The sequence below is a fragment of the Delphinus delphis genome, chromosome 8, assembly GCF_949987515.2.
Source record: "Delphinus delphis chromosome 8, mDelDel1.2, whole genome shotgun sequence".
In the NCBI taxonomy this organism is placed as follows: domain Eukaryota; kingdom Metazoa; phylum Chordata; class Mammalia; order Artiodactyla; family Delphinidae; genus Delphinus; species Delphinus delphis.
The window spans coordinates 109,885,626-109,909,561 of record NC_082690.1 but is presented as its reverse complement, the minus strand read 5'-3'; the positions used below and the strand labels follow the sequence as shown (position 1 = coordinate 109,909,561).

Genomic DNA, 23,936 nt, shown 5'->3' with positions numbered 1-23,936 from the left:
GCAGTGGACCTGCGGCAAGCTGTCGTTCCGCAGTGACCACACAGCCCACAGCACCACCGTGGGACACGGCCAGCCTCTCAGAGCCCCGGTCTCTGCCGTGGTGCCCCCGCCCTCGCTGTGTGGTGCCCATCGGGCTCCCAGGCAGGCAAGCTGAGTCAGCACCTGCAGGGGGAGGCCAGGGCCCCTCTGCACGGCCCTGGGGTGACGCCCACCGGAGTGTCTAAGTGTCGGGGAGCCTGGGGCTGTCCCGGAGCCTCCAAACCCACAGCGATCTGCAGGCCGTGCAGGACTCCCTGCCAGCCTGTGGGTCTTGCCGTCACCGGCCACCAACGGGCAGACAGCCAGGGCTGGGCCAGAGGGGCCTGCATCCTCAGGGCCTGCTGCCCCCCACCACCCGGACTGCCTGCCCCATCACTGATGAGGAGCCTGGGGTCCCAGGCCGCCCTGACCCCGCCCGAGGCCGCAGCGCACACAGCACGGAAAATGGAAGAGTCTGTATTTTGCCTGTCACTCTCTCTGTCTCTTGGAAAAGCTCAGGCCGGCTCCAGGCCAGGCCTACAGCAGGTCGTAGAAGTAGTCCAGGCCCTGGCCCAGCTCCCAGATGGACAGCCCGACGCCCAGCTCCCTGGCCAGCTCTAGCCGCACCTGCAAGGACTGAAGCAGTGGGAGTGTCGGCCCCGCCCTGCCCGCCTGCCCCACCGTGGGCCACCTGCCGACCCCTGCCCACCACAACCAAGCTGAGGGCCAGGATTGCTGGGGAAGGGCTTGTGTCTGCTGCCCCCATGCCCAGCGTCAGGACCCACACGCACCTTCAGTGTCGGGTAGAAGACGATGTGCCTCCCACCGCGGCTTCTGCAAGACAGCAGAACCCTCAGTCCGCCAGCCCGACTCCCACCCGCCTCTGCTCCTCCCAGCCCCACCCCCCTCCAGCCAAAGCCTCAGGTGCCCCTCCTCGGGCCAGGCTGGGCCTCAGGGGCAGAGGCCGAGCTCGAGGCCCGCATCACCTGGGGCTGCCCCCGGACACTCACTTCTTGTACTCGAAGAAGTGCTCTGCGGCCTGGCTGTCCCATACCATCTGGGGCCGGTGGTCCTTCAGCGTCTGGATGTACCTGGGGGAGGCCGGGTGTGGGTGCGGGGGCCCTCCCCTGCCCACCCGAGCACCTGGACAGGGTGGAAGTGGCCTCTGCCCTCACGCAAGGGGTGAGGCCACCAGAGGGCAGCAGGATGCGGGGTGTCATCCCATCCCCCGATGGTCTGCGGAGTGCCTGCAGCACACTGGGCCAGGTGGGAGGGCCACGCGTGTGGCCAGACACGAAAAAAAGTCAGGAAGCAGGACCATGGGACGGGGTCTGGAACACCCGGGCCAAGGCTGCAGCAGCCGGGTCCTCACTGGGGGTAGGAGGAGGACAGAGACCCCGAAAGGCTGCTGAGATGTGAGCAGAGGCCGTGGCCGTGCTTCAGAGCTCACGCCGCACCCTGAGCTGGCGGCATGGCGTGCGGGTGGAGCGCAGACCCCGCGCTGTGGGCGCAGCGCCTGCTGGGCCGGTGGTGCGGGCAGGAGCTCCTGGGGTCGGCCTGAGGGAGACTGCACCTGCTGCAGGAGAAGCAGCAACTTCTGCAGTTGCGGAGGAGGTTTGGGGCCAGCTGCAGGCCTGAGGATGAACGAGAACTGGGGGCAGCCTCGGCACTTCCCCCCCCCGCCCCCGGGGTTGGGGGACAACAGTCCAGGGCAGTGGTTTCCGGGCCCTTTCAGAGGCCAAGTTGTTCTCAGCCTGCCTCCTTGCTGTGGACACAGCTGCCCCAAGCCCACGGCAGGCCCCACCTCACTGCCAGGAGCAGGGGTTGAGAACCCCCCCCCCCCCCGCCCAACAGAGGACACACAGAGGACAGGCCGGTACCTAAGGTGCCGCATGGCCAGGACAACTGGGGTCTCCAGCTCACCCCGTGTCTTCCTGGCACGCAGCCGATGACCAGACAGGCCAGAGACCTGCAGCCTGGGCCCAGGGAGGGGCTGCGGTGCTCCAGCCTGCACCTTGCACATCGGCAGTGGGTCAGGGCTGGACAGAGCCCCCATCAACCAGCTCGAATCGTCCAAGATTATTGCGTTATACTTAATTAGCACAACGCTCTTGGGATGCTTGATGTCATCTGCAGCTTCTGATCCAGCATTGGCTACGTGGCTGAGACAGGTGTGGCATGTGCGGGGATGGGATGTGTGGGGAAGGGTGAGGCATCCCGACCCAGCCTGTCCCTGAGCCCCCGAGGCCCAGGGCAGATGCTGGCGGGCAGGTGGCTCTGGGCCCTCACGTCTGGGGAGCTCTGGCTGTGCACTCCTCATCCGGGGCTTCCCCTCAAAATCTGCTACCTGCTGGAGGTGGTGAGGCTGCGGGGGCGGCTGAGGCTGGGGGTTCAGCCAGACCCCTGAGAGCACCTGGTCCCTCCCCTCTGAAGGCCGAGGCTTGGCGGTGCCAGGGCGGGGACCACACAGGCCCTCACACTCGCCTGGGTGCAGCCCCGGGAACGTGGAGCAGCAGAGTGGGGTGTGAGCCAGGGTGGGCTGGAGGGACAGCTGTGCAGGGGGCTCCCAGGCAGGCGGTCCAGGAGGAAGAGCAGGGCCACGGGGGCTGAGGGTCAGGGTGGCAGGGGCCTGCCTGGGAGGAGGAGGAAGCCGGGGCGGGGTGGGGATGAACGGAGGGAATCGGTACCAATGGGCCCTGAGCGTTTCCCTGAACTAAAGCGGAAGGCCTCGGTCACACGCCGGGTGACTCTGTTTCCACGAAATGTCCGGACGAGACGAGTCCACAGGCAACGCAGATTAGTGCCCCAGGGGTGGGGTGAGGTGGGGGGCTGCTACCAAGCGTTCTGGAATTGGAGGTGGTGGCTGCACAACCCTGGGAACGGACTAAATGCCGCGCAGGTGTGCGCTTTGCAGTGGGGGGTGTACGGTGCGTGACTCATACCGCCTCCACTCAAAAAAGTTCTCGGGCTTTGGAGTGAAGGGTTCAAGGAATGGCAGACAGAATCGTAGACGAAGACACACCAAATGGGCGGGTGGAGGATTCAGGGCACCGAGACGAGTTGCACGTCCCCCAGTTTCCAGAGGAGCGAGCAGAGACCAGCCGAAGAGAGGTGATCAGGCTGTGTGGGTGAGGTGTGGATGAGGTGTGGGTGAGGGGGAAGAAGGGAGCTGGGGGGGCGGAGGAGGAAGGGGACACCCCGCCCCAGGAGGAAAGCCTAGCGAGGCCTCTGCCTCGGCTGGCGGGGCCTGCGGTGCCCTGTGTTCTCCGCTGTGACCCCACGAGAACTGAAGGGCCTGACCTCATCTGGCCAAGTCTGAGCCACCTGTGTGCCCTGGGTGGAGAGGCCGCCGGCAGCGTGACCCACAGCTGCAGCCTGCCCCGGATGGCACTGCTTCCGAGCCGGCCTGAGGGCCTGGGCTGGGCATGCCCCGGGGGGCACCTGACCTGCTGGCCCACCTTCTGGGCAGGTGACCTTCCTGGGCACCGAGAAGGGCGGTCCGCCCTGACCCGGTTTCCCCTGCAGCCCCTGCAGCATGCAGCCAGGACTCCACGGCCCCTGGTGATGGCCTTCCCAGGCTGGGCCGGAAAGGGGCGCGTGGAAGGGGTAGGGCCCCCCCGCCGGAGGCCCACACGGGGGGTCCAGTGGGTGCCGCTGCGGGTGACGTAAGGAGGTGCCCCCACCCCGGGTCCCAGGCCCCCACCTGCAAGCAGTGGGACCGTTCCCAGCTGTGCCTCCGACGCAAGGGCTGGCAGATACCCTGAGCAGAGGCACTGTGAAAGCGGGCAGGGTCAAAGGTGCGTGGGGAGACCCCGGCTGGGAAGCAAGAGCAGGATGCTTGGAGAGGACCAGGACAGGCTCCGAGATCACACAAGCCAGTGAAAAAGCAAAGGACCTCAGTAAAGAGCACGGCGCAGGGACGGAGAAGGCCCAGAGCCACGGGGGAGTGGCGACAGGCAGCCCTGGGACCAGGCGCCACCAGTCGCCCCTAGGCAGAGCGAGACCCCGGCACAGGACACACAGGGAGCGCTTCCCCGAGCCTCTGTGCCCTTGACCTCTGGTGCCCTGGCCCTAAAAGAGGCCTCTGAGCAGGGGCAGGGTCCTGCCAGCCATGGCCTGCCCTCGGGGGTCCGTCTGGCCGTGCTCTGCGGGGCTGGCTCTTCTTGAGGCCCCCGGGAGGCGGCGGCAGGAGAGGCCAGGCGGGGCGGGGCTGGGCCACAGATGCGGGGCATGGGTGCACACTTGGCCTGAGGGCCCTCGCGGGACTAGCCGCGCGCCCTGGCCGCCAGGGCAGTGGGAGGGCCTCCCAGAATGGGGGCTCGGCAGCCATGGGGACCCACGGATCAGCACGCAGAACTGCACGTGGGGTGACGTGGGCCTGCAGGCGGGGGAGCCCTGGCCCCTCCTGGGGTGTTTCTCGGTTGCCCAGACGCCTCAAAGTTGGGGAGTGGCGAGGCCACGCACACAGGAGCCCGGCCGTGGTCGTGATGGGGTCTGCTGTCACCCAGGGAAGGCCGACAGAGGCTGGGGGGTCAGTGGAGAACCCAGAATGTGCACACACAGCCTGCCCTCCGCCCCTCCCCCTGCGGCAGGCACAGAAGGCGGGCCTGGCTGATGGAGGCCAGAAGGCCAAGCCCCGGCCTGACAGAGCTGCCAGCCTCCCGCCCCTGCTCCGCGGGGCGGGCGAGGGAGCAGATGGTGCGGCCGCTAATCCCCCCCTGCCTGAGGGGGCCGGGGACACCTGCCACAGAAGGCCAGGGTCTCAGCGCTGGAGACGCTGAGACGGGAGAGCAGATAATCCTGGGCCAGGCTGGCCTGAGCTTCTGTCAGCGGAAGAGATGGAGAGACTCCGGCGGCCATGGGGCTCACCTGCCCCTCACACCTGGCCTGTCATCTGCTCAGGGACAGAGGCTGTTGTAGTGAGTTCCGGGGTGGAGACCGGCTGAGGGGTGCATCCTGGTGAGCTGTGTTTCTGGGGGGGCCGGACCTGGGTGAACACGCTCACCCCCTGCAGAGGCAGCCCTCCCCCCTCCTCCCTCCCCTGAACAGGCATCCACCCGCAGGCGGCCTCGTTAAGCCTGCCTATCTGGTTCCCCAGATCCGAACTACCTGGCCCTGGGAGGGGGAGGGCTGCTGACCAGCCCTGGGAGAGGCCTCTCCCCATGACCCCCAGAGCCCCAAGGCCCTGAGCCCAGGGGTCAACCCTGCCCTGCCCACCGGGGAAGGGCTGGAAGAAATCAGGCTGTGGACAAAGGAGGTCAAGTGCAACCCCAGGGGCCAGCCGGGGGCCCCACCCCCTGTCCAAGGCTCACCCAGGGTGCGGGCAGCAGGCGGCAGATGGCCGGCCAGGGCCCTGGGAGGGAGGAGGAAGCGGTGGGGTGGGGGCACTCGGGCCGCGGGAGGGTGAAGCCTTGGTGCGGGCGCCGGGTGTGGGGGGTCCTGCGGGCCCACCCACCATGGGATGAGGAGCGTCCGGGAGCCGCCAGACCTGGTCTCACTGCACCCGCCCGAACTCGGCCCCATTCCGTGGGAGGGCTGAGGCCTGGGGAGGAGAGGAGCTCGGCGACGTGCCAGTTCCCCAGCTCAGGCCGGCAGCAGCCCCGCCGCCCATGCATGGGGGGGACTCCGGGCATCCCCACACCATGGCACCCCCCAGATGCCGACGCGACCCCCGGAGACAGCAGTCAGCCCTTCACGGGCCTGTCGACTCCACCCGGGCCCCCCTCAGCCCCTCCACAGGACAAACTCACCGGGTAGGACCCAAGCGGGTGCCGCTGCCTGACCTCCATGTGCCCCTGAGGGGGGGAGCCGCAGCCCTGCCACCCGGCACTCAGCCTGCTCGGCCCCTTGGGCGGCCCTGCTGAGCCGGCACCTGCTTGGTCCAGGTGAGGTGGGTGGCGGACTCCAGGAGGTCTGGGCTGGGCGGTCCCTGACACACAGCCCAGCCATGCCCCCGGGCCTGGGGGAAGCCTCTCTACCGCCCCGGCACAGGCCCACCTCCCTCCTCTGCCTCCAGGCCTGGCTGTCATCAGTGGGGGCACGTCTGGTGGGGGGACACGCTCAGCTGGGATGAGGCGATGCAGCCTTCCGTCCCTGGCTGGGGGCAGCCTGTACGCGTGTGTGTACGTGCGCACCTGTGCTCTCGCTAAACACACATCTTCATAACCAGACTCCCCCCTCTGCCTCCCAGCCCCTCCTCAGAACCGGCAGGGGCCGTGTGGTGCCTTTGTCGCCGGGCCCCAAGAGCTGGGTTAATGGCTGCAAAAACTCCACCTCATGAGCTACTGCTGGGCCCACGTTTAGTAAAGAAATTACAGCTCTTCACTCCTCAGGCGGTGTTAGAGATGAACCGTGTCCCCCCAATTCATATGTTGCGTCCTAACCCCCAGAACCTCAGAATGTGACTATAATTGGAGGTAGGGCCTTTAAAGAAATGTTTAATGTAAGATGACTGAGGTACCCTGGGGTGGCCCTAACCCCACAAGACTGTGTGCTTATAAGAGAAAGTCAGGAGACAGACCTACACAGAGCAACGACCCCGTGAGGACACAGGGAGGAGACGGCTGTCTACACGCCGAGGAGAGAAGGCCTCAGGAGGACCAGCCCTGCCCACACCTGGGTCTGAGACTCCAGCCTCCAGGGCTGGAGACGACACTTCTGTGGCTCAAGCCCGGCCGTGGTACCTGTGTGGCGGCCTGAGCAGAGGTGGGTGGCACCTCCTGCCCTGCCTGTAGGCCCCAACACCTCCTGCCCTGCCCGTAGGCCCGGGCCAGCAAAGCCGGGGGCTGGAGCAGAGGTGGGGCGCCGGGTCCCTCTGGCTCTGCCTCACGCGGGCGACCCTGGCTACTGACCCCACCTCTGCAGCAGGAGAAAACGCCCTCCTACTCCAGCTCCTGAAGCCCTAGGGCCTGGTGCTGGGAGCCCGAGCTCCAGAGGCAGCTCTGCCCGATGCCCCCCGAGCCGGGCACCCTGTCAGGGACGCTCCGAGGAGCCCCACATCTGGAAAGGCTGTGGTGGGGACGGGGCAGCACACAAAGAACAGACAGCAGCAATGACAGGGAGGACAGATGGGCGGGGCGGATCCAAGGCACAGGCACCGGGGGCCGAGAGCCCCTCTGCTGCGGGGACATGGGGTAGGCTTGGGCTGCTCCAGGGCAGCGCCCGCCAGCCCGGCTCCCGCCATCCACAGGGCTCCCCCAGCAGAGGGGCAGGCCCCAGGGAGGAGGGGCTCCCAGGCCTGCGCTGGAGCCCAGGCCCTAGCACCAGCTGTGCGCACCGGGCAGGGTCGGGGAGGCACGGCTGACTCCGACATCCCACCCCTGGAGGGGCCCAATCCGCTTCTCCTCGTCCTGGAGGCCCTGCCTCCAGCACAAAAGGGACCCAGGAAACGGGAGCCCCGCCCCACTGCGGGGGCAGGCCGGGAGCAGCCCTCCAGGACCCACGAGTCCAGGCACGGGCCAACCCAGCAGCCTCTGTCTCTCCCCCAGGGCAGACCTGAGGGAGTCACTGTGGACGACGGGCGCGGACAGCCTGGCGGGCAGCTGGCATTCGGCGCCTGACCCCTGCCTGGGCTGACACGCGTGTCCCTGCGGCAAGCAAGCCTGCAGGTGACCCTGCAAACAGTGGGGAGCAGTGGGCACACGCACTCAGGTCACAGCCTCGGGACCGTCTCTTCTGACGGAACCAGGTCCCTCAGAGAAGCGTACAACTCTTGGTGTCCAGGGGACGTGACGGCACCCAGAGTGAAAGCAGAGGGTCAGGAACCCCAGATGCCCAACACCTAGCCAAGCGAACGAAACTCACAGCATCCAGCCCGGAGCAGAGGCCCACGGAGAGCTGGCTCGACGGGACCACGGGAAGGGGACAGTGCTGACTGGACCCCAGGCGGGCCCAACGCCAGGCAACCGGTCTCACACAGTGCTGAGAGGACACGCAAAGGCTAAGCCCCAAACGCACTGCCTGACAAGAGAGCTACTACGACACATGGGAAGGAAAAGCCCCGGACGAGACGCGACCAAGAAACGGTCTGTGGGCTTGAAGACAGCAAGGAAAACTGAACAGAAGAAAACAGAGGCCAAACAAATAAAATGAGTGTCGGCGGATGGGGGGACAAACAGACTGGCCTAACACACGAGTACTCACGGGCCCAGAAGAAGAGAAGAGAAAGGGAGGGACAAGAAAAATCCTGGAAAAAATAGACTATAACCTTTCCACGTATGATAAAAAGGATAAATACACAAATCTAAAAAACTCAACGGAAACCAGGTGGCAAAAATGTAAAGAAGCCTGCGTGGAGGCACCTGGTGATCAGAGCGCGGGGGTGCTCGGTGGCGATACGTGTGGAGTAACCGGGTGACGAGTGTCTCGTGGGCCAGAACGCACGGGAAGATGGCGAAGCAACACCGTCGAGGTCCTGGAACAAGCTGGCAACCCAGAACCCCACATCCGGCACAAACATCTCCCCAAAACCCAGCAAGATAAAACGGAAGAGGATTCAACACTGGTAGAAATGCATAGCAAGCAACACAAAGGGCGTCCTTCAGGCTGAAGGAGAGGAGGCCGGGGGGCCGCGTGCTGCTCGGGCCAGATGGGGGCCGCACCCCCGCCGACCCAGGGGAAGAGAGGGCACTGGGACAGCACCCTGCAGGCGCCTGGTACGTGGTCAGACCCTGCCAGGCCTCCTCCTCGCCGCACCCCCTCACTTCTGGGAGACACACACCTGACACAGGGTGCCGTGGCAGACGGCACAGGAAGCCACCTGGCTTGGGGCAGCCGCTGGCTCACCTGGCCCCGATGACAGGCTCGCGGGTGTCCTTGGAGGCGGAGTAGTCCATGCCGTAGAAGTTGAGTCCCAGCAGGATCTTGCTCCGCCACTTTGACTTGGGGTCCAGGACCTGGACGCAGGCTCGCACCCAGGACAGCGGTGCATTGGGGCCGGCCCTGCGGGGCCAAGGAGAAGTGGGTTCAGCAGCAGGCAGAGGCCTCAGACGCCCCAGGTTGGGGTGGGGCCCACACACGGAGTGGGAAGGACGGCAGCAGACAGGCGGGCCCCTGCAGTCAGCTGAGAGGCTCAGGTGAAGCCTGGGATGGACAGAGGCAGCAGCACGACGCCCCCGGCCACAGGAGCACCTTCTCCTGGGCAGCGAGTCAGGCCTAGCACCACAGCCACCATGTGGCGGCCAGGATCGCATAGGCGTGGATGGAAGCCCGGGATGGCATTCCCATGGGGGTGCCCGCTGCCCTGTGTCACGTGACTCCAGAAAGGAGAAGGTCGCCCAATGCAAGGCCAATTGCGGGCTTTGGGAAGACGAGACCGGGCCCTTCCTGTGCCTGGAACCGCGAGCTGACAAAGCGTGGCCCTGAGCAGGCTCGTGGGAAGCTGGACTTTGCCTGAGCGTCTAGGCCCCGGTCGTGGGAGCATCTCTGCGCCAAGCCAGAGCACGCGGGGCCCCGGGGTGCCCCCACTCACTGCCGCGCCGTGGAGTAGTCGTAGGTCATGAGGCTGAAGCCGTCCAGCACGGGGCCCAGCTGCTCAAGCTCCTTGTGTGTGAACATGCCCAGCTTGTCGGTCCTGCAGCGAGACGGCGCGCTCACCACACCCAGCTCGCACAGCCATCCAGCCCCGCCCAGCTGACACCTGGGCCAGCAGAGGGCACGGCAAGCCGGCCGTGTGGGCTCCCAGCTCACGCCCCTTCCTCCCACGCCAGGAAGACACCTCAGGCCACTTTCCCTGCAGAGTGGCCCAGCGCTCGGTCACAGGGGATGGCCCGCAGCTGGGTCCCGACAGGCAGAGCCTGCTGCTGGAGGTCCAGCAGAGGCCCGGCTCCCCTCCTGCCCAGTGCACGGGAGACCGCGGCTAGCCCAGCTCCGGGAGGGCCCATCCATACGTGGGCACAGGTGCCCCAGGCCAGCCCCGCTTCATCTCAGCTGCGAGCACGCTGCTATGAGCAGAGCGCCCTCCCTCCCAAGGCCTCAGGCCTGGGGCAGGCGGGAGCCCAGGTGGCCTGTCTGCTAGACACACCTGGTCTGCTAGCCCACCCGCTCTGCCTGCAGCAGCCCCTAGGACTGCAGCCTTGTCCCAGGGGGGTCGGGGCCCTCTGCTCCCCCCAACATGTGAGCAGAGAGAGAATCCCTCTTCTCAGCCAGCACCTCCAATCCCTGGGCAGGGGCAGGGGGGCCCACCGTGTGGACCTGAGCCATGGTCACTGGTTCCACAGGGTCCAGGCAGCCCGGCCCAGGTTCCCCCGACACATGAGGCACCTGTGGGACCTGACGACCAGCAGCACCAGCCAACGACCCCAGGACCCCAAAGCCCGCCCCCGAGGGGGGTAAAGCGACCCCAGAACTCCGAAGCCCGCCCCCGAGGGGGATAAAGCGACCCCAGGACCCCAGAGCCCGCCCCCGAGGGGGATAAAGCGACCCCAGGACCCCGAAGCCCGCCCCCGAGGGGGTAAAGCGACCCCCGGACCCCAAAGCCCGCCCCCGCGGGGGTAAAGCGACCCCAGGACGCCAAAGCCCGCCCCCGAGGGGGATAAAGCGACACTCGGTGGTGGGCACCTGCCGCGGCAGGGAGCTCGGGGACACACCTGGGGAGCAGATGCCCTACCGGGCAGTGACAGCCATGCTCCCTGTGGCCACACTCCAGACCGGCCCTCTAAAGTCAGCTAGAAGGCGCCAGGCCCGGCAGGCGGCGTTTTCCTCCCGGCTCAGCCCGAGATGGAGACGGGCCTGTGTGAGGAGGGCCTGGCGCACCCCACAAAGAGCGGATGCCATCAGCTCCAGGAAGATGTTTCCACAATTCAAAAGCTCACCCGTCCTCAGGTGGACATTCGCTCAGGAACCCACGGACACCCAGCCCTACCGTTTCTGGATTCGATGGCTCACAAGGGGAGGCAGGGTTGCGAGCGGAGCAGTTCAGTGGCCCAGCAGGGAGTATGCCCCTGTGTCTCACGTCCTGGTCACTGCAGCACCGGGGCCTTCCAGGAGACATTCCCTGCTCAACTGGGAGAGGGGATTCCACCCCCAGGGGTCCTGGAAGCGCTGGTACCAGGTGTGAAGGGGAGGCCAGCGAGGGACAGGACTAAGGCAGGCAGAGGGGCAGGAGCAACGAACTCAGCGGGGGGAGCGGGCCCCAGGAGGCCTACTACCCTGCTGGCCTCACTCACCCCATAAAAAGAAACCCTTCTGCTCAAACCTGCTCAGCACAGCAAACAGCCTCACTTTCACTGGCCGATTATTTCTTAGACAAACACTCTCAAGAACGGCCACGGGGGCCAGGGAGAATGGAGGTTTCCAAGCCCCTTCTCCCAGTCACACTGTTCCAAGAAGTCCGCTGCTCGGGGAGGAGCCTGGTGCAGGCTTCCATCCCACACGACTCCCCGAGCCGTCACCTTTGCTGGTTTCAGCTGCAGCCCCGTCAGAGGCAGGCTCTGCTCTGTGCAGCCTGCGCCCACTGCGCTGGGGGCCGCGGCTCCTGCCGACATCAAGTGCGCGGTCCAAAGGGCTGCAGGGGCCGCCCTGGCCCACCAGCCCCTCTGCTTCCCAAGGCTCTGACCACCTCATGGCCTCTGGCCACGCCTCGTGTCTGGGCACCCGGGGCTGCCAGGTGCTTCTCACTGAGTTACTACCCGTCTGACTGCAGGCACCCCTCCCCTCCAGAAGGCCAGCCTGCCCCACGGGATCCTTCCCCCCGAGACCCTGAAGCTGCCAGAGGCGGGGCTAGGGCAGCGCCCGTGTCTCCTCGGGGCGTTGCAGGATGAGGTGGCCCTGGTAGACGTCATGTGGCCTGGCCTCCCCTCTCCACGTGGTCACGGACAATGGACACGGCGTGGCCTATAGACCAGGGGTCCCCAACCCCCGGTCCTCGGACTGCCACTGGTCCGCGGCCTGTCAGGATCGGGCCACACAGCAGGAGGCGAGCAGTGGGCAAGTGAGCGGAGCTTCATCCGCCACTCCCCGTCGCTCCCACTACCACCTGAGCCACCCCCGCCCCTGCCCGTGCAAAAACTGTCTTCCACGAAACCGGTCCCTGGTGCCAAGAAGGTTGGGGACCGCTGCTCTAGACAGTTTCCCCCCAGACACGAGGAGGCTCGCCCAGAGAAGGACCCCCACCCATCTCCTTCCTGACTGCGGGGAGATGGCCTGCCCGAAACCATGGGAAACCACGGGGGTGGCTGCAGCACCCGTCAAGGTGGGCACCTGCCTGTGAGGATGCGAGCTCACCGCAGGGCAGGTCCTGGGAAGGAAGCCAGCCCTCCATGCCTGAGGCCAGTACTTTCCTGAGGGTTCCGGGAGTGCTGGATTCTCAGAAGATACAGCCTGAGAAGCCGGGGTGAGAACTAACTCAGAGCCCCCTCCGGAGCGAGGACGGCCCAGGGCTGATTGAACCAGCTGACTGGTGCTGGAACGTCAATGGGGGCCGAGCCGCGACCTCGGGAGCAGGGCTCAAGGTCAGAATGGCCGCTGCGCCAGCAGCCCCTGGAGGGAGGCCCCAGGCCAAGGCGCACAGCGGCAAAGGCGCACCGGCCCTGGCGCAGCACACACAGCCCCTCCTGGGGCGGCTGTTCCCGTGGGGGGCAGCGCAGCCTTTGTGAGGCGACTGATGCTGCAGAAAACCCCAGGAAGACTGTTTACGGCTCCCTGGCTCCTCTGCGGGGGCTGCTAGCCAGAAGCACGGCAGAGCAAGCCAACGATGAGACCAACTCCGAGGCCGCCAGAGCCTCTGGAGAGAGCAGGGCTTGCCCGCCAGCCGGGGGCATGCAGCCCAGGCCTGAGCCCCCCCAAGCACACCCCTGGCTGCCAGCAGGGGCAGGCCAGACTAGGCCACAGCTCAGCGGCAGTGCCCAGGACCCGTGCCTCCAGCCCTGGCCACGGTCTCCTCCCTCCGGTCACCTCCTCGGCTGCCGGGTGGAGGGTACTTCCTCCCCTGGCCACCGCAGGGTGAGAGAGCAGCCCTGGCTCACACCATCCACTTCCTGCCTAGGGGACAGGAGCTCAGGCTAGACGGCTGGGCAGAGAGGGCGCCGGTCAGAGAGCTGCTCCCCACCCTGCCCCAAGCCCTCCCGCCCTTCCAGGCCCCGCCCAGAGACCAGCCCCTCCGTGGGTGTCTCCCGCCCTTCCAGGCCAAGCCCAGAGACCAGCCCCTCCACACACACACACACACTCTCCAGCACACGGGCTGGGAGTCTGCTCTCTGCTCCCGTCAGAAGCTGCGAGGCCCGAGGCCCTGGGGAGTGGCGGGGTGTCAGCAGGGAGGGGCTGCAAGCAAGGCCTCTGGGTCCCACCCCCGGCCAGGCAACCAACCTCTCCCCAGCCGAGACTGAAGGGCTGCCCCAGCTTCCGAGGAGCTTGTCTCTGCCGACGGCCCCTGACTACAAAGGGCAACCGGGGCTCCATCGGCCACAGCACCCCTCCCCGAACCGTCACAGAAACCAGCAGACCCCGGAAACGGGTGCCCACGTCTGCAGCCGAGCCCACAGGCTCTGTGAGTGTCTGCCACCCCTGGCTCTTCCAGAACGGGGCCCCCCATCCTAGGAGGACTGGCGGCCCCTGCTACCGCCAGCCTATCACACGCGTGTGTTGCACACAGGAGCACACACGAGGCTGAGGGCCCTGGAAAGATGGGGAGAAGAGTCGGGAGGGAGGCCGAGGCCTTTGGGCTTGGGTGGGACCACCGCCCAGGCCTCTGGTGACGCGTGGGGGCTCTGGGGGCACGAGGGCCAAGCAAAGGGCGGGCAGCCAACCTGGGAGCGGCAGGTGCCTGCTGTGGTGGCTGCGGCCTTGGCCTTGGAGCGCCCGCAGGCTCCTCTGTGTGGGGCTATCGGCCTGTGAGCGTCAGGGTCGCCAGATAGCTCGGGTCCCAGAGCTGCCCACCTGCTCCTGTTAACTGGCCCGCGCTGCAGAGCGAGCCGACAGCCGGGGTGACAAGATGCATGGACAGCGGTCCCTCCAGAGCAGTGCACTGAGGGCCCAGGCTGCCCTGGGAGCCAGCGGAGACCAGGCAGAGCGCAGGCAGCACCCCTGGGCCTCTGTGCGCCATCGACCCGCCACTTGGCTCTGAGCTGCCCTCAGTCCTCACTGTGCGATCTGGCCTCCTCCGCACCCAGCACAGGCTGGACGTGGGAGCCAGGCCACCTGACTTGGCACTCGGGCCCCGCACCTCCCTGTCCCGGGGGTTCTGGAAGAGCTGCCTCACCGGGCTCTGCGTCCCGGTGTGTGCAGGGCCGGGGGTGGCTGTGCGAGGGGGCTGGGCTGGCTGCCGCCCTGGGGTGGGAGGTCAGGGCCCCCTGGGCACAAGCCCTCATCTCAAGGCAGGATATGAACAGCTGGGCTCAGCGTGGGAGCCGTGACCTCCTGGGGCCTAACGCGGCACAGGCCCTGCACCGCAGCGCCCGGGGCCTCGCCAGGGACCAGCGGGGGCGGGGAGCGAGTCTAAACGACACGGTGTCAAGTGCTCAGGTGTAAGGACGCAGCCTTGACCCGCTGACGCATGAGGGCGCGCTGAGGCCACCGAGGTGTCCGAGTGTGCTGATGAGGACCCGTCACACACGCGGTGGCCAGCGTGTACCTGGACGGGGCTGGCCAGCAAGCACGGCACTTACCCAGGGGCGACAGCGGGCGGGATGACCAAGAAGGCTAGCAGCCGGGCCTGGTGCAGGGCCTCGGCCACGTGGGTGAGCAGGTGAATGAGGCCCCTGCAAAGAAACAGAGGACAGGTCAGGGGCAGCTGGGCCAAGGCCCGCTGCAGGCAGACGCCCCTCACGGCCACGCTCTGCCTTGGAGGTACAGGCTCCCGGGTGGGTGCACCAGGGGGCCTGGAAGACACCGCGGGGATCGCCCTCCACCTAGACTGCCTGCCCAGCCCCCATCCTTCCTCACACTCAAGCCCCCTCCCTCCCCACAAGAGTAGGGTGGAGAGCAGAGAGGGATCGGTGTGGTGCCCCATCACCTCTGGACCCTCCCAGACACACAGCCGGGCAGGGAGTCAGGAAGGACCCATGTGGACCTGGCATGCTGGCCTGCTGGTGGCCAGGTCAGCCTGGGCCACGAAACACCTCAGGCCGTGCTGAGAGCCCTGCTGCACCCGGGAGGTGCCTTGAAATGAGGACTTTGGGGCGGCTCCACTGATGAGGCCTTGTGCCCAGGGGGCCCTGACCTCCCACCCCAGGGTGGCAGCCGGCCCAGCCCCCTCGCACAGCCACCCCCGGCCCTGCACACACCGGGATGCAGAACTCTGTGTGCCTTGGCCCCAGGGGGAAATAAGGAGGGGGCACCGGCGTGTGCTCGACCAGGAGTGCCTGGAGGCGGGGGAGCGTCTCTGCAGGCAGCGGGCCACCAGGCAGGGGGCAGAGGAGACAGCAGTGTCACGGGGTCGCCTGGACCCTAGGCGTGTGGTAGGTGGCAGTATCTCAGAGCTGGCGGGCAGCACGTCCGGCGGGACAGTGGCTCTGGCACCGCCTGGGAGCACTCGTCAGGACACCCCAGTCCCGGAGGCCACCGTCACCGTGCCTGGGAGGCTGTGGGCCCAGTGACCGACCTGGGTCCTTCGCTGCAGCCCCTCAGGAGCCCCCTCCGTCTGGAGAACAGGCAGCAAGTGCTCCCCGCCACTACCAAGTGCAGGAGGGTCAGAGGGGCTGCCCCGGCCCCCAGCCCAGAGCAAGTCCGCAAAGAGCGAGGGGGTGGGGCAAGCACAGCTGCCGGTCATCCTGCCAAGGCCGCCATGGGGCCTGGTGCGCACTGACCACCGGGCTGTGGCAGCCTCTCAGAGCCTCCCAGGTGGCCCCCACTCAGCGGGAGCGATCCCGGTCACTCCGCTCTGGCTTTGACTGTAGGTGGTCAGGGGCGCCCTCGGGGGAGCACGCGGGCTGGAGGGGGCCGGCACCTCCCTGAGGCCAGAAGCTGTCAGCACCTGTCACTGCTGGGTGCCTTCCTGGCTTCTGGGACCACCCAGGGGATTGCCTCTCTGTGAGAGGGGGGAAGCGGCCTCATGGCCCAGGGGAAGCACCTGCTCGGTGGGGACCGGGGGCAGTCTGCTGGGACGGAGTCCCTGGGGTTTCCCCTCGGCTGCCCGCCCGCCCGCTTGCCCGGTGTGAATGCAGGAGACGGGCCTCTCGCCAGCGCCGGGCAGCGCCGCACGCTCCTCCCCGGGAGGCTTTCACGAGAGGGCCTGGGGGACCCGCAGCCCAGGGTGGCACGTGGACAAGGTGCCATTGCCTCGCATCACACCAAACAGGCCTTCCCAGGGTGACCTGGCGCTTTGGGTAGGAAACAGAAGCCTAAAGAGGGTGACAAGTGGGCACAGGAGCACGGACGCCCCTGTCATGCCTGCCACGGCCAGGCCTGTCCTCGGAAGCAGCTCCCAGGCAGCAGTGTCCAAAGCCATCGACCAGGCTGGCCAGCCTCCGCCCTCCTCCGGGCCCCCCGCCAGGAGCCCCCGGGGTACGGAGGCGCTGCCGGCTGCTCCGGCACCTCCTTGCCCAGCTGCACCCCCTCCTCAGAAGGCGCCATAAGGCCTCCTCAGCAGGGCCACCACCCAGCAAGGATGGAGGCAGAGCCGAGGGGGTGGGGGGATTGTCTCTCGGCCAAAAGCCAGGGCCCCCGACGTGCAGGTGCCGCGTCGGCTCCCAACAGACGTGGGTATCCTCCACGCTCTCAGCCTGGCTGTCTCCACCCATCCTCCTCCTGAGCTCCAGCCTTGGGGCCCTCCCAGGGCAGGTGGACAGAGAGGGAGCCTTTCAGAAGCACCCACTGGGGCGGGGGTCTGAGCACCGAGAAGCAGGCACCGTGGCCGGGGCCTGGGCCCAGGCCACCCCTGTTCCCGAGGCCAATAGTGGAGTCTCCCTACCCCCACCCAGGCAGAGAGGCCCCGGCACGCCTGGCTCCATGCACAGCTTCCTCTGGGTCTCGGGCAGGAGGCCTGTCCCCCTGCACAGACCCCTTGACAATGCGCATCCCCCTGCATTGAGAGGCAGGAGACCCCACGGACGCTGTCTCCGAGCAGGCAGAGCACCGCCTGCAGCTGCAGGAGGGTAGGAGAGGAGCCCTGCCCAGGGCTACCCCAGGGGTTTGGGACACGTACAGAACCAGGAGAGCGGCTCCTGCAGGGGACCTGCCCCTCTCCCGCCCTGCCGGGTCACTCTGGCTGTGAGCCTCATGTGCAGGGTGGATGCTGCGAGGGGACCACGCGGCATCCTCCCAGGCCGGCTGACGCAAAGCCTGTGGGCCTGGGCGGCAGATCCCTTTCCCAGAGGACTCTGTGGCCACCTGCTCCAAGGGCCCCTGGCCCTGCACGGCCACCTCTTCTCCAAGTCCCCTGGGGGCTCCATCAGGCCAACCACGTGGGTGTCTCAGCTGGCCACCTGCCCGCAGCTGCCCCCGGGCCTCTTGGAGCCACTGTCCGACTCTCTCGGGGTGCCATCCCCACCCCCAGGTGCAGACTGTGGGAAGCAGGCCCTCCTCCCACACGAGGTCCCCCCACATCCTTCCTCCAGCCTCTTCCTGACCCCTGGGGGCCCGCACGCTGCCCACAGCCCACTCACGCGTGCTTCTGGATCAGCAGCTGGTTCCAGACCTCCACCACCAGGCCGTCAAAGTGCTGGCTCTGAGAGGAACGGGGGCTGCTGAGGAGGGCCCCAGGAGGAAGGGGTGGGAGGGAGGCGCAGAGGCAGCCCCGCTTCCTCCCACCCAACCAGGCCTCAGCCCGAGGGCCAGGCTGCAGGCCTGGAAGCCCCTCTCTGAAGGTGGCGGTGTGGGGGTCCCCAGAGGAGCCAGGAGCAGAGGAGCTGGGGCTCTCGCGTGCCCTGTCCACTGGTATGCCTCCCCCAAACCTGACCCCAGGGCCCTGAAGGGTTCTCCCCTCCCCGCAGCCCAGCAACAGCTACCAGGATGGGTTCCCTCCCAGGAGGGTAGCCGGCAGCTGGGCACTGCCCAAGGGAAGCCCCTGCCCCCGAGACGCATGGTGGCCAGAGGGAGCCCACGGCAGCCGGTGGTGGCTGTGCGGGCACCGCGCGTCACCTTGGCCACCTGGACGACGGTCCTGCTGAGCTCCTCTATCTCGTCCTCGCTGTCCAGGACATTCTGAAAGTCCTCGTACGTCCAGTCCTCGAACCGGAGCCGAGGCACTGGGGACAGACCCGCAGAGACTGTGACCCTCTGTGCCGGCCCTGCCCACAGGCTGGCCCTTGGCCTCCAGAGCAGAGTGACCACAGCCAGGCACCCAGTGAGGTCATCCCAGTGCAAGGTGGCTGGGTGAGGGAGGGGCACCAGGGGGCGCTGGGGAAGGACGGAGGTGCGCACCCTCTCCTCTCGGCACACCAGGCCCCCGAGTGCCCGGATGCTGGCCCGCCCGCTGCCTCCTGCCTGCCTCCGGCTGGACCAGCCTCCGCCGGCTCCCTGCTGGCCCAGCTGCAGGCCCCCTTCCTCCTGTTCAGCTGTTATGCGCCCCTAGACCCCCAAGCCTCCCTCCCCAGCCCCACTGCACTTTGCAATGGGTCCCTTCCTCGCCAGCCACGAGCTCCAGGACGGGCAGGGCAGGGTGAGCGTCACCCTTGGGCGCAGCCCCCAGGTGCCCTCGATAAACACTCCTGGGTGAATGAAGCGATGGGAGGGCAGGACCACAGGCAAAGGCGGGCTGGCCTTGGCGGGCTGAGCTGGGTGGGCGGGAGGGCCAAAGGGCTCTGGCCGGACTGAGGGCCATGAATGCCGGGCTGGGGCGGCCTCACTTCTGAGCCGTTGGGAGAGTGACCAACGTGCCAGGCAGCACAGCCTGGGTTACCAGGCAAGCAGGTGTGAAGACCCCGGGGCCACTGACCCACCCACAGGGAGCTCCAGGACCTCCACCCGTGGCGTATGGCCTAAGGGCCCCCAGCCCTGACCCCGCAGGCCCACTGGACTCACCCACACGCAGGCCCCTGGCCTGCTTCCTGACGGCCCGCATCCACCCTGTGGGACGTGGAGAAGCCAGTCAATGTGGGGACACAGCCGCCTGCCCATGTGAAGACTTGCCCTACCCGCCAGGAGGAGAACAAAGGGAGGGGGGCAGGGGAGAGTCTGCGGGCCCTGCACTGCCCCTCCTCCCCCTGCAGGACCGCCAGGGCCAGGGGCAAGTGGCTGCTCTGGGGGCGACGACTCCGAGGCGCCTGGGACCATCTCTCAGAGCTGAGGGGAATCCAGGGGCCAGGCACTGACGCTGCCCGGCCGTGTCCTCCAACACACTGCCCCCCCCAGCTCGGGGAGCCCCACCACCAGCTAACACCTCCTCTCTCTGAACCCAAAAGGGAGGACATCTGTGCAAACACAGGTGCAAAACATGGCTGTCAGGACAGCCAGGCCTCGCGCCCTCCTGGACACTGTCTTGGACGCCTCCTCCCTGGACGCTGTGTACAAACCCCCAAGGGCAACAGGGATGCGGGTCGATGCTAGGTAGGCACCACGCTCGCCCACACTCACACCCTCCCAGACCCCTGGGGTGAGCGCAGACGAGCAGCGGGGCGAGCACCTTGGTCCACGTCGTCAAGGCCCGTGACCTCAAACATCTCACGGCCGTGCCTCTTCAGCTGCAGCCACACGGGCGCGACGTGGGTGAACTTGCCCCCGAAGATCTTGGCGACATCGTAGCCGTGCCTGTTCCACTGGCAGAGAACGGAGAATGGGTGAGCCTGCTTGCAGCTGGGGCAGAGGGTCTGAGGCCATCTTGGGATGGGGGCACTGCAAGGCTGCCCGCACCATGGGGAACAGGACGCTTGGCGCGATCCCGGCCACTCCTCTGGGAGGCATGGCTCCCGCCACACCCCCATGGCGGCAGCGGCCAGGGGAGGTGAGAACGCAGACAGACCTGAGCAGCCACCTTGCCCTTGGGACCTCCCTGCCCACCCCAGGGCCCGGCTTACTGGCGTGACGTAGCCCAGGATGTCCCCAGCAAAATGCCTTTTGTGGGCCTTCGCTGAGCAGTAGCTGCGATGCTCGAGAACCACATCCTCGGCTCTGAGGTCTGTCACCACCAGACCCCGCTCCTGCACGGGCTTGCTTGAAAACTGAGTCTGAAACAGAAGGAGCAGGGAGAAAGCTGTGAGGGTTCGTCCCCAGGCAGAAGCCCAGGGACAGCAGCGGTCCTCTTGTTCAGCAGGGGTGTGTCCCAGGATCAACACGGAGCTGCTGAGCAGGAGACCGCAGGGAAAGGCCTGCCTTGAGGAGCTGACAGGCCCCGAAGACTCACTCTGCCTCCCCAGGGCTGCCCCAGAAAAAAGGCACAAAGACACAGCCAAAGCCGGTGTGGCTCCTGTCTGATCTGCTCAGTGAAGCGGGGAAGAGCGCAGGGGTCGAGGCAGGGTGAGGGCGGAAACGTGGCACGTCACAGAAGGTCGGCCCAGCGGGGGCAGGCGCACCCTCGGGCCCCAGCACCAGAAGCTGCTCCCGCCAAGGCCAGCCAGCCAGAGCCCTGGGGCAGCACAGCGCAGGCTGCCCAGAGGCCAAGCTCTCGGCTCACAGCCCCAGCGGGCAAGGAGGCGCGATGGCTCAGCCCTTTGGCCCATCTCCAGACTGCCCTTACCTTCTCCAGCAGCGTCTTCGAGGCAGCCTTTTTGGCATCTGACTTTGACAGGGTGGCGTGAACAGAGCCGCAGGCCAGGGCAAGCCAGAGTGTGCCGAGGAGCACCTGCATGGTGGGCGTGTCACAGCAGGGTCCAACCTCGGGGTCCAGGGGGCTGCAGAGAGAGCAGAGCCCGTGGAGACCCCCAGCAGGAAGGGTGTCCCCTCTGCCTACTGTGGCAATGGTCCTAATGGTGCCTGGGGCCTCCCAGCCCTAAGCTGGGCACTGAGCCAGCCCCAATGGCCAGAGTCCAGCTGTCAGCACCGCTGGGCCCTGGCATCCCTCAGACACCCAGGCCTTCCTTGCTGCAGGCCGGTGAGCCCTGCCCCACTGCCTCGGGGCCGCCCTAACCACAGCCGGCCAACTAGGAAAACATTGGCTCTCCACCCTCCTCAAACCCCAAAATATTCTGGCTACGAGCTACTGGCTTAAGTGCAAAATAACAGGGCTATGCAAAGGACTAGAAGAAAACTTGGGTGCCTGTGTACGTAGACTCAGGGACAGGGGCTGGAGAGGGGAGGCTTTTCCACCTAAGTCAGCAACAGTAAAGGTTATGATAGGAAACATCAATAGAGTTTACTACGTAAAAACGTGAAGCTTTCACTTAGGAAACAAAAAGCAAATTTATTTATTTGCTTAAAAAAATATTTATTTAGGTTGTGCACGGTCTTAGCTGCGGCACGCGGGATCTTCGTCGTGGCATGTGGGACCTTTTAGTTGCAGCATGTGGACTTCTTAGTTGAGGCATGTGGGATCTAGTTCCCTGACCAGCCATCGAACCCGGGCCGCGGCACAGGGAGCACGGAGTCTCACCCACTGGACCACTGGGGAAGTCCCAACGAAAAGCAAATTTAAAGAAATAATACACAAAACAAGAAAATACTTGGAACATACTTGACAATGAATTTCTATTCCTCATCTACACGTGACATGCAAAGAACTCTTACAAACTGAAAATAAAACACTCCAATAAAAAATGCCCCACTATAAAATACAGAGAGGACGTGAAAAGGTGTCACACACAGACACCCCATAATACAGACCCCCCCCATAACACACAGACCCCACCTCCACCATCACCAGCAACCAAAGGAACGGACGCTGAGATAAGACAGCGAGCTGTGCGTTTTGGTCCCCCCCACCCCCGGGCACTGGCAAGGACTAACAGATTGATGCGACCTGACGACCTGGGGCAGCTTCACTCTCAGAGCTGTTCCTGAGAATTCATGTTGATCAGACCTTTTCGGGTGACAATGTGGTCACAAATATTATACTTTCCAACATGTGTTTCTTTTTTTTCAAAAATCCCACTTTGGGGGACATCCCACTTATGTCGAAAACGCTCCAAGATGCTCACTGCAGCGCTGTTTAATACCCTGCACTCCCAGACGCCAGAATACGGAGGGCGCCACGGTGCTCATGACCCCCTAGTACAAACGTCACAAAGTGCACACGCACAGCAGGGTCCTGTTTTATTATAAATTTATTTATTTATGGCTGCGTTGGATCTTCGGTGCTGTGCGCGGGCTTTCTCTAGCTGCGGCGACTGGGGGCTGCTCTTTGTTGCGGTGTGCAGGCTTCTCATTGCGGTGGCTTCTCTTGTTGTGGAGCACGGGCTCTAGGCGCACGGGCTTCAGTAGTTGTGGCTCGTGGGCTTCAGTAGTTGTGGCACGCGGGCTCAGTAGCTGTGGTGCACGGGCCCAGCTGCTCTGCAGCATGTGGGATCTTCCCGGACCAGGGCTCCAACCCGTGTCCCCTGCGTTGGCAAGTGGATTCTTAACCACTGCGCCACCAGGGAAGCCCTCCACTTCACTCTTAAGATACTGGTTTTAATCCATCAAACCTGTCTCTGCTCAGTGATGTGCAATTTGAGAAATGCTGACCACCGTGCCCTGAGCGACCATCACCAACACCTGGCAGGACCCCGAGCCGACTGTCCCGTGAACAGAATGCTGCCGTCCCCACAGCGGGGGTAAGGTCCGTCACAGATTCTCGCCCGTGAGCACAAATTTTGGAGCTAGCTGTGTTCCTGCGGGGAGGGCCGAGTGCACTTGGAAGTGAAGGCGTCGTAAGAGCAGGAAGACCCCAGCCCCGGCGGACGTTAACCTCGGGTTCTGTCCACACTGTGGGCCACCGTCTGGTTCCCTCAGCGGAGGAACCCTGAGGCAGCCTGCCATGCGCAGGGGGAGCGGGGAGCGGAGGATACTAGCGGGTGGAGGTCAAGAAGGAGCCAGCCCGGCGCGGCCCATCGTGCCCCGGGTCCCGGCCCCACGCCGGCCACGCCACGTGCTGCCGCTCGCGCCCACAAGCTCCCGCCCCGCGTCCTTCGTCCACACCCGCTCTTACACGCACTCACACCCGCTCTCACATCCCCTCTCGTCCACTCCCGCTGTCACACCCACTCACACACCGCCTCTCGTCCACACCTGCTGTCACACCCCTTTCTCGTCCACACCCGCTGTCACACCCACTGTCACACTCCCTCACACCCGCTCATACCACTCCCTCTCGTCCACACCGCTGTCACACCCGTTCTCCCTCGTGCCGCGCCTCCTGCTCTCACACGCACCCCCCGCGCGCTCACTCCGCGGAGAGGAACGGAGGCCGTAGGAGGCGGGGAAGCAGACGCCGGAACGCGGGACGCAGACACCAACCCGGCCAGCCGCCGCCACGGCGCTCACCTTCATGTCCCGGAGACCGGACGCTCGCGAACGCCGTCGGAAGTCCCGCCTCAGAAAGCCCGCACGCCGCCGCCGCCGCGCCACGCCAGCTTCCGGGCCGCCGTCACGCAAGACACGCTGGGGGCGGGGCCGAGAGGGAGGGTTGGGGGGGAAGCCGGGGGGAGGAGCCTGGACGGGGAGGGCGGGGCCGGGGCAGAGGGGCGGGAATGGGGGCGGAGCGAGGTCGAGGGGCGGAACCGGGGCGGGGCGGAGCCTGGTGGACAGGGCGGGGCTGATGATGTGGGCGGAAAGGGGCGGGGTGGGCCGGATTGGCCAGGGCGGGGAAGCGGGCGAAAAGGAGGAGACCCGCCCGGGGCGGGTGGGGTCCAGACTTGGGCGATGGGAGGATCTAGAGGCGCGCGCCGACCCCGGCCTTCCGCGGGACCCCGACTCGCCCGGGAACCTAACGCCCACGCTCGACAGCTGGCGCGGGGGTCTGGGTTCGGGGGAGCGCGCGGTCCCCACGCCCCGGCAGCGCACGCTCGGTGGAGGGCTGGGCTCCCGGTGCGACGTCCGCGTTGCGACCACGTGGGTGACCACGAGGGCGCGCCGTGGGTTCCAGGGCCGCAGGTGGCCCGGAGGGCCGCGCAGGTTCGACATCCGGAATTCCACGT

General features: G+C 66.3%; 1 protein-coding gene across 3 annotated transcripts; it reads right to left on the bottom strand.

Annotated features, from left to right (window-relative positions):
• Positions 1-479: 479 nt before the first annotated feature.
• Positions 480-23,379, bottom strand: CHID1 (chitinase domain containing 1). Of its 3 annotated transcripts, none has more exons than XM_060019536.1 (13): positions 23,284-23,379; positions 20,564-20,717; positions 19,905-20,054; positions 19,514-19,646; positions 18,913-18,957; positions 18,031-18,137; positions 17,556-17,617; positions 14,619-14,711; positions 9,488-9,589; positions 8,803-8,958; positions 1,029-1,109; positions 810-852; positions 480-654 (listed from the first exon to the last, which is right to left on the bottom strand). In XM_060019536.1, the coding sequence occupies exons 2-13, from the start codon at positions 20,672-20,674 to the stop codon at positions 556-558; spliced, it is 1,182 nt and encodes a 393-aa protein (XP_059875519.1). In that variant the 5' UTR covers positions 20,675-20,717; positions 23,284-23,379; the 3' UTR covers positions 480-555. The 3 variants fall into 3 exon arrangements, with proteins under 3 accessions (XP_059875519.1, XP_059875520.1, XP_069397077.1); XM_060019537.1 differs by lacking the exon at positions 23,284-23,379 and adding an exon at positions 23,172-23,195; XM_069540976.1 differs by lacking the exon at positions 9,488-9,589.
• Between the last annotated feature and the right edge of the window lie 557 nt (positions 23,380-23,936).